Raw genomic sequence first — 15,081 nt, forward strand, 5'->3', positions numbered from 1 at the left:
CTGGCCACTCCGGCAGTTCAGCGCAGTCTGGCCACTCCGGCAGTTCAGCGCAGTCTGGCCACTCCGGCAGTTCAGCGCAGTCTGGCCACTCCGGCAGTTCAGCGCAGTCTGGCCACTCCGGCAGTTCAGCGCAGTCTGGCCACTCCGGCAGTTCAGCGCAGTCTGGCCACTCCGGCAGTTCAGCGCAGTCTGGCCACTCCGGCGACTGTTGACTGACGGGCAGCTCCGACGACTGTTGACTGACGGGCAGCTCCGACGACTGTTGACTGACGGGCAGCTCCGACGACTGTTGACTGACGGGCAGCTCCGACGACTGTTGACTGACGGGCAGCTCCGACGACTGTTGACTGACGGGCAGCTCCGACGACTGTTGACTGACGGGCAGCTCCGACGACTGTTGACTGACGGGCAGCTCCGACGACTGTTGACTGACGGGCAGCTCCGACGACTGTTGACTGACGGGCAGCTCCGACGACTGTTGACTGGCGGGCAGCTCCGACGACTGTTGACTGGCGGGCAGCTCTGACGACTGTTGACTGGCGGGCAGCTCCGACGACTGTTGACTGGCGGGCAGCTCCGACGACTGTTGACTGGCGGGCAGCTCCGACGACTGTTGACTGGCGGGCAGCTCTGATGATGACTGTTGACTGGCGGGGAGCTCTGATGATGACTGTTGACTGGCGAGGCTGGGTTTACGCACTTGCCGTTTAGTGCGGGGAGCGGGAACAGGACGAGTCGGACTGGGTGGACGCACTTCCGGGTCCGCACGAGAGACAGGAGCTGGAAACCCAGGGCTATGGAGGCGCACAGCCGGTCTAGATCTTACCTCCTGCACAACCCGCCTTGGCTGGATGGAACTAGTAGCCCTGTACGAGCGGGGTGCTCGTACAGGGCAGACTGGGCTGTGCAGGGGCCTGATGGTAGCCGTGCGTAGAGCGGGAGTTGGGTAGCCTGGTCCTCGGAGGCGTACCGGCGACCAGATGCGCTGCGCAGGCATCCTCCTACCAGGCTGGATGCCCGCCCTAGCACGGCACCTGCGAGGGGCTGGAATAACTCGCACCGGACTGTGCGTGCGTATGGGTGAGATAGTGCGCTTCTCAGCGAAACATAGCGCTCTCCACCCCATATGCTCCTCCATATAACCACGGGTAGCTGGCTTCCGGCTCTTCTTACGCCTAGCCAAACTACCCGTGTGCCCCCCCCAAAAATCTTCTTGGGGGTGCCTCTCGTGCTTCTCCTTCAGCGTGTCCATGGCCTCGTACCACCACCTCTCTGCCTTGGCTGCCTCAATTTCCCACTGCGGGCGGCGATAATCCCCAGCCTGATGCCAAGGTCCGGCCCCGTCCAGAACTTCCTCCCAGGTCCACTTCTCTCTTTTGTCCAATTTGAACTCCGTCTGCTCCTTCCTCTGCTGCTTGGTCCTTTGGTGGTGGGTGATTCTGTCACGGTTGTCGTCGGTGAAGGAGGACCAATACGCTGCAGGTACGTGTATGCTCATCTTGAGAATTTATTAACTTCAAAAAATGAACGTACAAAATCACAAAACAAAAAGAACGAACGAACAACTACAAACAGTCTGGCTAGCATAGGCTCAACACAGAACAATCACCCACAAATCACAAACACAAACACACCCTAATATATGGGACTCTCAATCAAAGGCAGATAGACAACACCTGCCTTCAACTGAGAGTCCCAACCCCAATTAACCAAACATAGACATACACTCACTAGACTCCACATAGAACTACCTAGACATAAACCAAAACCCGGAAATACTAAACCAAACACCCTTTTAACAAACACACCACCCCGAACCACATAAAACAAATACCCTCTGCCACGCCCTGACCAAACTACAAAACAATTAACTTTATATACTGGCCAGGACGTGACAGTACATATCATTCTTAGTATACAGTATATTGTGTACATTTTCCGGTATACATACAGTGCATTCGGAAAGTATTCTGAGCCCTTCCCTTTTTCCACGTTTTGTTACGTTACAGCCTTACTCTAAAATTGATTAAACAAATAAAAAGTCCTCATCAATCTACACACAATACCCCATAATGACAAATGTTAGCAAATGTATTAAAAGTAAAAAACAGAAATACCTTATATACATACGTATTCAGACCCTGCTATGAGACTTGAAATTGAGCTCAGGTTCATCCAGTTGTTTTAAAAACTAGGCAAGTCGGTTAAGAACAAATTCTCATTTACAATGACGGCCTACACCTGCCAAACCCGGACGGTGCTGGGTATATTGTGCGCCGCCCTATGGGACTCCAAATCACGGCCGATTGTGATACAGCCTGGATTCGAACCAGGGTGTCTGTAGTGACGCCTCTTGCACTGAGATGCAGTGCCTTAGACCGCTGTACCACTCGGGAGCCCATTGATCATCCTTGAGATGTTTCTACAACTTGATTGGAGTCCACCTGTGGTAAAATGAATTGATTGGACATGATTTGGAAAGGCACACACCTGTCTATATATGGTCCCATAGTTGACAGTGCATGTCAGAGCAAAAACTAAGCCATGAGGTTGAAGGAATTGTCCATAGAGCTCTGAGACAGGATTGTGTCGAGGCACAGATCTGGGGAAGGGTACCAAAACATTTCTTCAGCATTGAAGGTTCCCAAGAACACAGTGGCCTCCATCATTCTTAAATGGAAGACGTTTGGAACCACCAAGACTCTTCCAAGAGCTGGCAGCATGGCCAAACTGAGTCCGATGGTCACTCTGACAGAGCACCAGAGTTCCTCTGTGGAAATTGGAGAACCTTCCAGAAGGACAACCATCTCTGCAGCACTCCACCAATCAGGCCATTATGGTAGAGTGGCCAGACGGAAGCCACTCCTCAGTAAAAGGCACATGAAAGCCTGCTTGGAGTTTGCCAAAAGGCACCTAAAGGACTCTCAGACCATGAGAAACAAGATTCTCTGGTCTGATGAAACCAAGATTGAACACTTTGGCCTGAATGCCAAGTGTCACGTCTGGAGGAAACCTGGCACCATCCCTACGGTGAAGCATGGTGGTGGCAGCATCATGCTGTGGAGATGTTTTTCAGCAGCAGGGACTGGGAGACTAGTCAGGATCGATGGACAGATGAACAGAGCAAAGTACAAAGAGATCCTTGATGAAAACCTGCTCTAGAGTGCTCAAGACCTCAGACTGGGGCAAAGGTTCACCTTCCAATGACCCTAAGCACACAGCCAAGACAACGCAGGAGTGGCTTCAGGACAATCCTCTGAATGTCCTTGAGTGGCCCAGACAGAGTCCGGATTTGACCCCGATCGAACATCTCTGGAGACCTGAAAATAGCTGTGCAGCAACGCTCCCCATCCAACCTGACAGAGCTTGAGAGGATCTGCAGAGAAGATTGAGAGAAACTCCCCAAATATAGGTGTGCCAAGCTACCCAAGAAGACTCTATGCTGTAATCGCTGCCAAAGGTGCTTCAACAAATTACTGAGTAAAGGGTCTGAATACTTATGTAAATGTGATATTTTGTTTGGGGTGGGTGTTGCAAAAATGTCTAAAACCTGTTTCTGCTTTGTCATTATGTTTTTTGTATTTTTTATTTTATTTCACCTTCATTTAACCAGGTAGGCTAGTTGAGAAAAAGTTCTAATTTGCAACTGCGACCTGGCCAAGATAAAGCATAGCAATTCTACACATACAACAACAGAGTTACACATGGAATAAACAAAACATAGTCAATAATACAGTAGAACAAAAGAAAACAAAAAATCTATATACAGTGAGTACAAATTAGGTAAGTTAAGGCAATAAATAGGCCATGGTGGCGAAGTAATTACAATATAGCAATTAAACACTGGAATGGTAGATGTGCAGAAGATGAATGTGCAAGTAGAGATACTGGGGTGGAAAGGAGCAAGATAAATAAATAAATACAGTATGGGGATGAGGTAGGTAGATAGATGGGCTGTTTACAGATGGGCTATGTACAGGTGCAGTGATCTGTGAGCTGCTCTGACAGCTGGTGCTTAAAGCTAGTGAGGGAGATATGAGTCTCCAGGAGATTTTTGCAGTTCGTTCCAGTCATTGGCAGCAGAGAACTGGAAGGAAAGACGACCAAAGGAGGAATTGGCTTTGGGGGTGACCAGTGAGATATACCTGCTGGAGCGCGTGCTACGAGTGGGCTATGAGTGTGTGGATTGATGAGGAAAGCAAACAATTTCATCCATATAGAATAAGATGTAACAAAATGTGGAAATGTCAAGGGGTCTGAATACTTTCCGAATGCACTGGATGTATAGATTGCATTTTGATTACTGTTACAGTGCTATTTGGGTTGTTAATTGGATTCGACCCGACGTTCTCGATTTTTGTTGTAATTTAAAAAAAACATGTTACTGCATTTGTAGGAGCTAGTAACATAAGCATTTTGCTAAACAACGCTATAACATCTGCTAAACTGTGTACAGGACCAATACACTTTGATTTGAACCTTTAGCTAGCAGGCTTAATAAATCCTCTACAGGATCGGTGGCTCCCCCACGGGACGGTTGAGCTAACGTAGGCTAATGCGATTAGCATGAAGTTGTAAGTAACAAGAACATTTCATAGACATATCTGATATTGGCAGAAAGCTTAAATTCTTGTTAATCTAACTGCACTGTCCAATTTACAGTAGCTATTACAGTGAAAGAATACCATGCTATTGTTTGAGGAGAGTGCACAGTTATGAACTTGAAAAGTTATTAATAAACCAATTAGGCACATTTGGGCAGTCTTGATACAACATTTTGAACAGAAACGTAATGGTTCATTGGATCAGTCTAAAACTTTGTACATACACTGATGCCATCTAGTGGCCAAAATCTAAATTGCACCTGGACTGGAATAATACATTATTGCCTTTCTCTTGCATCTCCCAACTGAGTCATGTAACATTTAAAAAACACATGTTTTTTTCTTTGTATTATCTTTTACCCGATCTAATGTGTTAAATTCTCCTACATTCATTTCACATTTCCACAAACTTCAAAGTGTTTCCTTTCAAATGGTATCAAGAATATGCATATCCTTGCTTCAGGTCCTGAGCTACATGCAGTTAGATTTGAGTATGCAATTTTAGGTGAAAATTGAAAAAAGGGGGTGGATCCTTTAAGAGGTGTTTAACCTTCATAATCACCTAGTCAGTTAGATCATCATTGCCACCAACAGATTAAGATCCCAGATTAAGATTATTACGTTTATTTGTTATTTATCCGTGTCACTGAATGAACAGCGGCCAATAGCAGTGACACACACACACACACACACACACGCACACCCAGATCCACCAATCACAGACACCGTTACTGTACTCCCATAGGCTGTGAGCTCAGTCTTTGAACAGCAGTACAGCATATCCCTGTGGTCTAAACCCTTGCATGCCACCATGTAAATAACATGTCATTACACTAGGTCCCCACACTAGTAGGAAATAATAACCCATCTCATATGCAAGAGAAACTTCCTATGTTCGTCTGTTAGTTTGTCCAAACTCCTTCAAACTCAGTGATGCCTCACACCAACACGAAAGCATAAACAGATTCCATCATCATTTATACAATCCTCAGCTTACCTAAGCAGTTTTGTTCAATTTAATTTCTGAAACTAGCCAGAGTGAAAGCCCTAATGTAATTATAAGCAAACATTGTCTGAGTTAGGCTGCGGTGTTCGATTACATCAAAACAAGAATTATTGGTAATTACGTTAAGGTGACAAATGATATGACGCATGATCCTGTCCGCTTGCCAGGTAAAATATTTGCACAGAACTATATTTGGAACTTTGCTGGCAATGAGTGAAGATATGAGTCTGTCACTGTGTTCTCTCTCTCTCTCTCTCTCTCTCTCTCTCTCTCTCTCTCTCTCTCTCTCTCTCTCTCTCTCTCTCTCTCTCTCTCTCTCTCAATATTAACCATTTCTTCCCCCTCTCTCGCTCTCTGTGTTAATGAAGTTAACACATACACTGCTTAACCTATTATATATAAACTCCTATGAACCATCTTGTGCTTAGTGCTTAGCTTGTAAAATTATTTAAAGTCCGGCATATCATAACTCAAGATAATTCAATGCAAACTAAAACCGCGTAACTAATTTCTGTTCGCTCCTCCAGTGACATAAATACACACCATGCAGCTACACTAAAGTGACAGCAATTAAGGCCCTCAGTTATTTATTGTTCAACGGGAACCTTTGCTGGGTAGCTCTTGGACAGAATAAGCCCTTTAGCAATACAAGAGGGTAGAAGAGTACAGAGTCTTGCTTTTATATGAGAAACTCGATCACTTCAAATGACTCCCATGTGAGACCATTGCGAAGGAAACTGAGAGCAACGGCCATTTTGGCCCAGAAAGAACAGTGCCCAGAGCCTAGATTTATAGCTTCACCCCTCATTGACTAGAGCGTAAACACAGAATGCATTTCGATTGAGGGCCTGGGCCCTAAGTGACTACTTATGAAAGGTGCATCTTGTTCGTTTCTCTAACACCTTTGTTGGTAGAGCTAAAGTAATATCACATTTTGGCACAGTGTCCGGGCGTGGCCCAAGGCCCACTATGCTTAGAGTTTATTGGATAGGGAACCTATTGTTGATACCACACAGGTGGTTGGGCCTAAATCCCATGCAAGTATAGATAGTTAATTAACATGGTAGGATAGCCAAGGTGGGCAACAAGGTAGAAGCTCTCTGGGTGGTCCGGTTCTAACAAACTCAGCACCGCAAATATTAGTTGAGTTGATAAAGAGTTTGATACGCTGGCTGCCATGGCAACCCTTTTAGGAGGTTTGTGACCAAGTAATATTCAGATGCTGTGATAACGGTAAAGAAACTGAATCATTGACACCAGCCTTTGATCTTTGGTTATGATGCTTTAAAAATCTGACGACGAAAGGAGTGTCTGAAAGTTATTCTATTGAGAGAAATACCAAGCTTAGTGCAGCAGGGTACCATATTAGTACCATTACTTTCATCGTAATTCGCACAGTAACATCAGCCGGTGTGTAATCACTTCAGTGAGTGGAACCGTGAGGAACAACTTTTACAAACAGAACAAAAATGTGTCTTTGTCAAAGGAAACTCTCAGTTTCAGTTCGAATAACATGTAGAAGTTATTACGTTCTCCTCTCCATATGTCTTGCACTGTAGAACTTTATTAACCATAAATAACATTATGTTAGGGATTTAAAAAATATTGTTTTTCATAACTTCTCTGGAAATGAAAAATAAAGTCATCTTTTTGTTGCTGTTGTCAATTATAATGACTTACATGTATTGTGTTGCATGTAAAATGGCAACTATATGGGAATAATATTGTCTGTATGCCCATAGGCTCTTTCCTTGGCCAAAAGTGTGACATCCCTAAGGTTTCCAATTATTTTAATCAATAAAATACCAAAACTTATGAAAACCCAAAGTTAGATAGACATTCCCTGTATCAGATGAACATTGAAAAAAGTCCTGAGTCATGTAACATTATTTCATCTCTCCTCTCCACACATTTTTTTTGCGGACCGGTAGAAACCTAATTATAATAGAACACAGACATGGCTCGGGTTTGGCCTTATCCAACAGCCAACAAATGATTCTTATAGGCACCGAATGCACAAACCCAAACTGAGGGGGAGCATTGCAGTTCAAACTTCAAACGCCAAGCTTTATGGTAAACGATTGGCAGAGTTAAAAAATTCTCACATTGAGCAATGATCGTCTCCTATGAAGAGCAAGCTCCTTTGAAATGCCTTCCATCACCCTTCCCCGTTAACCAAGAACATTTTTCACTCTTTTATGTGCATCTCCCTCCTCAAAGTGTGTGTGTGTGTGTTACACTAGTAGGGAACTTAATCCTAGCTCCATCTGAGCCTCTCCAAGGTCTTCATATAGAGGAGCGAAACTTTTATATACAGGACCAAGTCCCTCAACCTTCAGAGCTCCTCAACCGGCTTAGTACTTTAACAATGGCTTATAAAAAGCCTATGTTCCCCAGGCTCATATTAAAAAGGCCTATTCTCTCCCAGACTGCTCCTTTAACTAGCTCATCTTGAGGACCAAGATAAGCACTTTCTCTCCCCACTTCAAGTGTGTGTGTCAAAGAGGTTGGAAGGAGCTAGCCTTTCGCTAGCCTAGCTAGCCCCTGTAACTAGCTCATCATGAGGGGCTCATTAGCCCTTTCTCTGCCCTCTACAAGTGTGTGTGAATGAGGACTGGAGGATGGAAGGAGTTAGCCTTTTTCACTAGCTAATGTCCATATCTTGCCCAGCCATCTGGAGTAGCTGTGAAGAAGGATAGCAGGATAGCGTAGCTACTTAAGTGCTAAGTGGACACCCACTTGAAGCTTAATTAAACTCTCCCCAGGTGGGTCCCCAGCAGGCTGTGGCAGAAAGAAAGGGCAGGAGGTCCCTGGGAGGAGAGAGAAACACCATTGTAAATACAACCCATATTTATGTTTATTTATTTTCCCTTTTGTACTTTTACTATTTGCCCATCGTTGCAACACTGTATATAGCCATAATATGACGTTTTCTCTATTTCTCTATTTTTCTCTATTCCTTTGGTACTTTTGTGAGTGTAATGTTTACTGTTTATTTTATATTCTTTATTTCACTTTTGTTTATTATCTATTTCACTTGCTTTGGAAATGTAAACATGTGTTTCCCATGCCAATAAAGCCCTTTGAATTGAATTGAAATTGAGAGAGAGAGAGCGAGAGAGCATGAGCGAGAGAGAGCGATAGAGTGAGAGAACGAGAGAGTCAGGGAATGAAAGAGACACCCAGAGAGAGAAAACGAGAGAACAAGCGAAAAAGAGCGGCCCACCTGCAGACCATGTGCGGAGCAACTTGATTTACTGGCAGGCTTAAGCTGTGGTTAGTGGGGCAGACGCTCTTAAAAACACGGTGCTAGCTCTCAGAAGCTCTGAAGAGGGCCGCACTTTGCCCTCCCTAACGCCCCCCTACCCCACTCCCCTCCGCCCTACTGACAGGCTCTTAAATTTACATGCCTGAAGACGTGCCCGATTGGCCTCTACACTTGTTTATAGGTTGTGTGTAAGCCCCCCCCTTTTTTTTCTCTCTCTCTGTTTTCTAGCCTCCAACACTCCCCTCCTCTCCCAGACAAAATGAGGCAATGAAACCTGGTGACAGATTGGCCTGATAAAGTGGTAATCATTACACTCGCTTTAAAGCCCACCGACCTGATAACAGAGGGGAGAGGGCTACAGATTCCCCCTCCGTTGTCTGATTAAGATAAGCGAGTTTAGCAGCAACAGCTACTGACTCACATAATACAGACAAATAGAGAGAGAGGGGGGGGGATGCGGAGAGAGAGAGAGAGAGAGAGAGAGAGAGAGAGGAAGCTGAGAGAGGGAGGAAGCAGAGAGAGAGAGAGGGAGGGAGGAAGCGGAGAGAGAGAGAAAGCGGAGAAAGAAGGAGAGGGAGGAGGGGAAGAGAGAGAGAGAGGTGAGGGGAAGAGAGAGAGGGGAGTGGAAGAGAGATAGAGAGGGAGGAAGGGGGAGAGAGAGATAGGGAGGAAGAGGCAGAGAGAGAGAGAGGGAGGAAGCGGAGAGATCGGGAGGAAGCAGAGAGAGAGGGAGGAAGGGGAGAGAGAGCGAGAGGGGAGGGGAAGAGAGAGAGCGAGAGAGAGAGATTAGGGGAAGAGAGAGAGTGGGAAGAGAGAGAGAGGAGGGGAACAGAGAGAGAGAGAGAGGAGGAGAAGAGAGAGAGAGAGAGGAGGGGAAGAGAGAGATAGAGAGGGAGAGAGAGCGAGCGAGGGAGGGGAAGCGAGACTGGCTCATAGCTTGTGTGAATCAAACAAAATACAAAAGCTTCTCAGAAAATCTTGTACCGAATCTCAACATTCTCTGGTCATTAGATTCAGTCATTTAGTAGATTTCCAGTTAAAAGCAGTAGCTATGCAACATTCACATACAGTTGAAGTCGAAACTTTACATACACTTAGGTTGGAGTCATTAAAACTTGTTTTTCAACCACTCCACACATTTCTTGTTAACAAATTATAGTTTTGGCAAGTCGGTTAGGACATCTACTTTGTGCATGACACAAGTAATTTTTCCAACAATTGTTTACAGACAGATTATTTCACTTATAATTCACTGTATCACAATTCCAGTGGGTCAGAAGTTTACATACACTCAGTTGACTGTGCCTTTAAACAGCTTGGAAAATTCCAGAAAATGATGTCATGGCTTTAGAAGCTTCTGATAGGCTAATTGACATCATTTGAGTCAATTGGTGGTGTACCTGTGGATGTATTTCAAGGCCTACCTTCAAACTCAGTGCCTCTTTGCTTGACATCATGGGGAAATCAAAAGAAATCAGCCAAGATCTCAGAAAAGAAAGTAGACCTCTACAAGTCTGGTTCAACCTTGGGAGCAATTTCCAAATGCCTGAAGGTACCACATTCATCTTTACAAACAATAGTACGCAAGTATAAACACCATGGGACCACGTAGCCGTCATACCGCTCAGGAAGGAGAAGCATTCTGTCTCCTAGAGATGAACATACTTTGGTGCGAAAAGTGCAAATCAATCCCAGAACAACAGCAAAGGACCTTGTGAAGATGCTGGAGGAAACAGGTACAAAAGTATTTATATCCACAGTAAAACGAGTCCTATATCGACATAACCTGAAAGGCCACTCAGCAAAGAAGAAGCCACTGCTCCAAAACCGCCATAAAAAAGCCAGACTACAGTTTGCAACTGCACATGGGGACAAAGATCGTATTTTTCTGAGAAACGTCCTCTGGTCTGATGAAACAAAAATAGATCTGTTTGGCCATAATGACCATCGTTATGTTTGGAGGAAAAAGGAGGAGGCTTGTAAGCTGAAGAACACCATCCCAACCATGAAGCACGGGGGTGGCAGCATCATGTTGTGGGGGTGCTTTGCTGCAGGAGGGACTGGTGCACTTCACAAAATAGATGGCATCATGAGGAGAGAAAATTCTGTACATATATTGAAGCAACATCTCAAGACATCAGTCAGGAAGTTAAAGCTTGGTCGCAAATGGGTCTTCCAAATGGACAATGACCCCAAGCATACTTCCAAAGTTGTGGCAAAATGGCTTAAGGACAACAAAGTTAAGGTATTGGAGTGGCCATCACAAAGCCCTGACCGCAATCCCATAGAAATTTGTGGGCAGAACTGAAAAAGTGTTTGCGAGCAAGGAGGCCTACAAACCCGACTCAGTTACACCAGCTCTGTCAGGATGAACGGGTCAAAATTCACCCAACTTATTGTGGGAAGCTTGTGGAAGGCTACCTGAAACGTTTGACCCAAGTTAAACAATTTAAAGGCAATGCTACCAAATACTAATTGAGTGTATGTAAACTTCTGACCCGCTGGGAATGTGATGAAAGAAATAAAAGCTGAAATAAATCATTCTCTCTACTATTATTCTGACATTTCACATTCTTAAAATAAAGTGTTGATCCTAACTGACCTAAGACAGGCAATGTTTTACTAGGATTAAATGTCAGGAATTGTGAAAAACTGAGTTTAAATGTATTTGGCTAAGGTGTATGTAAACTTCCGACTTCAACTGTAACATTCCCACCATGGGGAATGAGAATGCACATTGTGGTCTGTAACACCAGTGTAACCGCTTATACCCACAAAACCTCAAATTGCATAGCTCAAACTGAGACCTTTGATGATTCTCTGGGAGTTTAGCAGCAACAGCTACTGACTCACATAATACAGATAAAGAGAGAGAGAGAGGGGGGAGAAAGCGGAGAGAGAGAAAGACAAAGGATGCGGAGAAAGAGAGAGAGAGGGAGGAAGTGGAGAGAGAGAAGGAGGAAGCTGAGAGAGAGGGAGGAAGCGGAGAGAGAGAGGGAGGAAGCGGAGAGAGAGAGAGGGAGGAAGCGGAGAGTGAGAGAGGGAGGAAGCGGAGAGAGAGAGAGAGAGGAAGCGGAGAGAGAAAGAGAGGGAGGAGGGGGAGAGAGAGAGAGGTGAGGGGAAGAGAGAGAGGGGAGGGGAAGAAAGAGAGAGCGAGAGAGGGGAGGGGAGGGGAAGAGAGCGAGAGAGGGGAGGGGAAGAGAGCGAGAGAGGGGAGGGGAAGAGAGCGAGAGAGGGGAGGGGAAGAGAGAGAGAGCGAGAGAGGGGAAGAGAGCGAGAGAGGGGAGTGGAAGAGAGAGAGAGCGAGAGATGGGAGGGGAAGAGAGAGAGAGAGAGGGGGGGCAAGAGAGAGAGAGCGAGGGAGGGAGGGGAAGAGAGAGAGGGGAGGGGAAGAGAGAGAGAGAGAGAGGGGGGCGGGTAGAGAGAGAGGAGGGGAAGAGAGCGATAGAGAGGGAGAGGGAGAGAGAGCGAGAGGGGGAGGGGAAGAGAGAGAGCGAGAGAGGGGAGGGGAAGAGAGAGAGAGAGAGAGCGAGAGACGGGAGGGGAGGGGAAGAGAGAGAGAGAGAGAGAGAGAGAGAGGAGGGGAAGAGAGACAGAGCGAGAGACGGGAGGGGAAGAGAGATAGAGAGAGAGAGAGAGAGAGAGGAAGAGAGAGAGGGGAGGGGAAGAGAGAGCGAGGGAGGGGAGGGGAAGAGAGAGAGAGAGCGAGGGAGGGGAAGAGAGAGAGAGAGCAAGAGAGGGCAGGGGAAGAGAGCAAGAGAGGGGAGGGGAAGAGAGACAGCGAGAGAGAGCGAGAGAGGGGAGGGGAAGAGAGAGAGAGGAGGGGAAGAGAGAGATAGAGAGAGAGGCAGGGAAGAGAGAGAGGAGGGGAAGAGAGAGATAGAGAGAGAGGAAGGGAAGAGAGAGAGAGGAGGGGAAGAGAGAGAGCGAGAGAGAGCGAGAGAGGGGAGGGGAAGAGAGAGATAGAGAGATAGAGAGAGAGAGGGGCGGGGAAGAGAGAGAGCGAGAGAGGGGAGGGGAAGAGAGAGAGGGGCGGGAAGAGAGAGAGAGAGAGAGGCGGGGAAGAGAGAGAGCGAGAGAGGGGAAGAGAGAGAGGGGCGGGGAAGAGAGAGATAGAGAGAGAGGCGGGGAAGAGAGAGAGAGGCGGGGAAGAGAGAGAGAGGAGGGGAAGAGAGAGAGCGAGAGAGCAAGAGCGGGGCGGGGAAGAGAGAGAGCGAGAGAGGGGAGGGGAAGAGAGATAGAGAGAGAGAGACTGGCTCATAGCCTGTATGAATCAACCAAAATACAAAAGCTTCTCAGAAAATCTTGTACCGAATCTCAACATTCTCTGGTCATTAGATCCAGTCATTTAGTAGAGTTCCAGTTAAAAGCAGTGGCTAAGCAACATTCAATAACATTCCCACCATGGGGAATGAGAATGCACATTGTGGTCTGTAACACCAGTGTAACCGCTTATACCCACAAAACCTCAAATTGCATAGCTCAAACTGAGACCTTTGATGATTCTCATAGTGACAAGTGACACTAGAGAGATGTAGGGAGGGGTCATTCTGAAGGACAATACGCCCGTAGGCTAAAACCCAACATCACTGGCTGAAACCCAAAGTCATTTTCTGAAACCCGACATCATTGGCTGAAAACCAGTAATTTGCTGAAACCCGACATCATTTGCTGAAAACCAGTAATTTTCTGAAACCCGACATCATTGGTTGTTCTATAGGACATACTGTAAACATTCAACACGGAACACAGCCCATGGGATGCACACAACCAGACCCAAGTCACATAGTTCTGCTACCCTGGCAACAACGTCTCATGGAGCTTAGGGGCTTGCTGACTAGAGGAAAGATTATTACAGAAGTTCTGGTATTGATTAGAATATAGGATTTGCGTCATGTATGACATATCGTTATGGTAACCACGCCATGCCTGGATATGACAGTACAAACAAACATAAACACAAGGAAAAACTTTGCCAATAGTTTAACATTTTTTATTATAATAGTTGACCTGTTATTCAACACTTTATCAAACTCGATATGGTGAGTTTAGTTGGCAAGATAGACCAACTGTGGGTTTAGTTGAAAATAAAGACAGGGGGTTGGGGTTAGCCTAGTGCAGGCAAAAAAATGTTGCATTCCTGAAGCATATGTCTTAGATAGACTCCCCAGGCAGAGAGGAAATCTGACAGCCATTTTGGTTCCAGACTCAAACCTCTGATTAACAAAAAACAGCCAATCAGGATTATCGCTCCTATTTAATCATCTAGTAAACAGTCGCCTGCTCCATTCTCCTTCTTTCGCACACACACACACACACACGCACGCACGCACGCACGCACACACACACATATTATAGAAAGAGGACAAAACATTTTGATCCCGGACAATCCTACTGTCATGATCATGCTACCATGGTAGCAGCTTGGAAAGAGCTAACGATTCCCAGCAGTCAATGTCAACTAGTACTGTATGCCAGTTTGAATATGCTGAGTGTATGCTGTTCGTGTGTTCTTGCAGCGATGGCACTGCAAGTCAAGCTTGTCGTGTTGTGGACCCAAGTAAGTCTTGTCACTCTTCCTGCAGCAAGCCTCACAAGCTTCACTGTCCCTTTTATCCTCGATGCTCACGTTTCCAACCCTGTTGTTGCCACCACCACTGCTGTTGTTGTTGTTTTGTACTGTATCTGTACTCTCTCTGTATATGGGTGTTACGTGTTTTTGTGTCCCCACCTACGCCACACATGTGTTCTCTTACCTCTTCTCTTCTGTTCCTCACAGCATGTGATTGCCATCCCGTGGGTGCTGCTGGCAAAACCTGTAACCAAACCACGGGTCAATGTCCCTGTAAAGACGGCGTGACTGGTATCACGTGCAACCGCTGCGCTAAAGGCTACCAGCAGAGCCGCTCGCCCATTGCCCCCTGCATAAGTACGTGGAACCCAGCCTTTCCTAGTTGCCTGAACCTGCCTCACCAGCCACCAGCCACCCATATTAAAACCTTGGGTCGAGATATGACTTTTGCCCATTCCATCTCTATGCTTGAAACTTTCATACACACCTCCACAAAGAAAATTGACAACTTACAAAAAGGAACAAACTCACTCAACTAACCAACCAACTACACCCTCCCACCCTCCCTCCGTCCCTCCCACCCACACTCCGTCCCACCCTCCCACCCTCCGTCCTGGCTTGACAAACACAC

General features: G+C 46.2%; 1 protein-coding gene across 1 annotated transcript in view; it reads left to right on the forward strand.

The window, feature by feature from the left end:
* The window catches only part of LOC106564677 (netrin-1), a 98,242-nt gene that overhangs the window by 54,674 nt on the left and 28,487 nt on the right, over window positions 1-15,081 (forward strand). The window contains exon 4 of the mRNA XM_014130892.3: window positions 14,658-14,807. Coding sequence (XP_013986367.1) covers window positions 14,658-14,807 — 150 coding nt within the window. The remainder of the gene's footprint in view (window positions 1-14,657; window positions 14,808-15,081) is intronic.

Source organism: Salmo salar, chromosome 12 (genome assembly GCF_965601325.2).
Source record: "Salmo salar chromosome 12, fSalSal1, whole genome shotgun sequence".
NCBI lineage: Eukaryota > Metazoa > Chordata > Actinopteri > Salmoniformes > Salmonidae > Salmo > Salmo salar.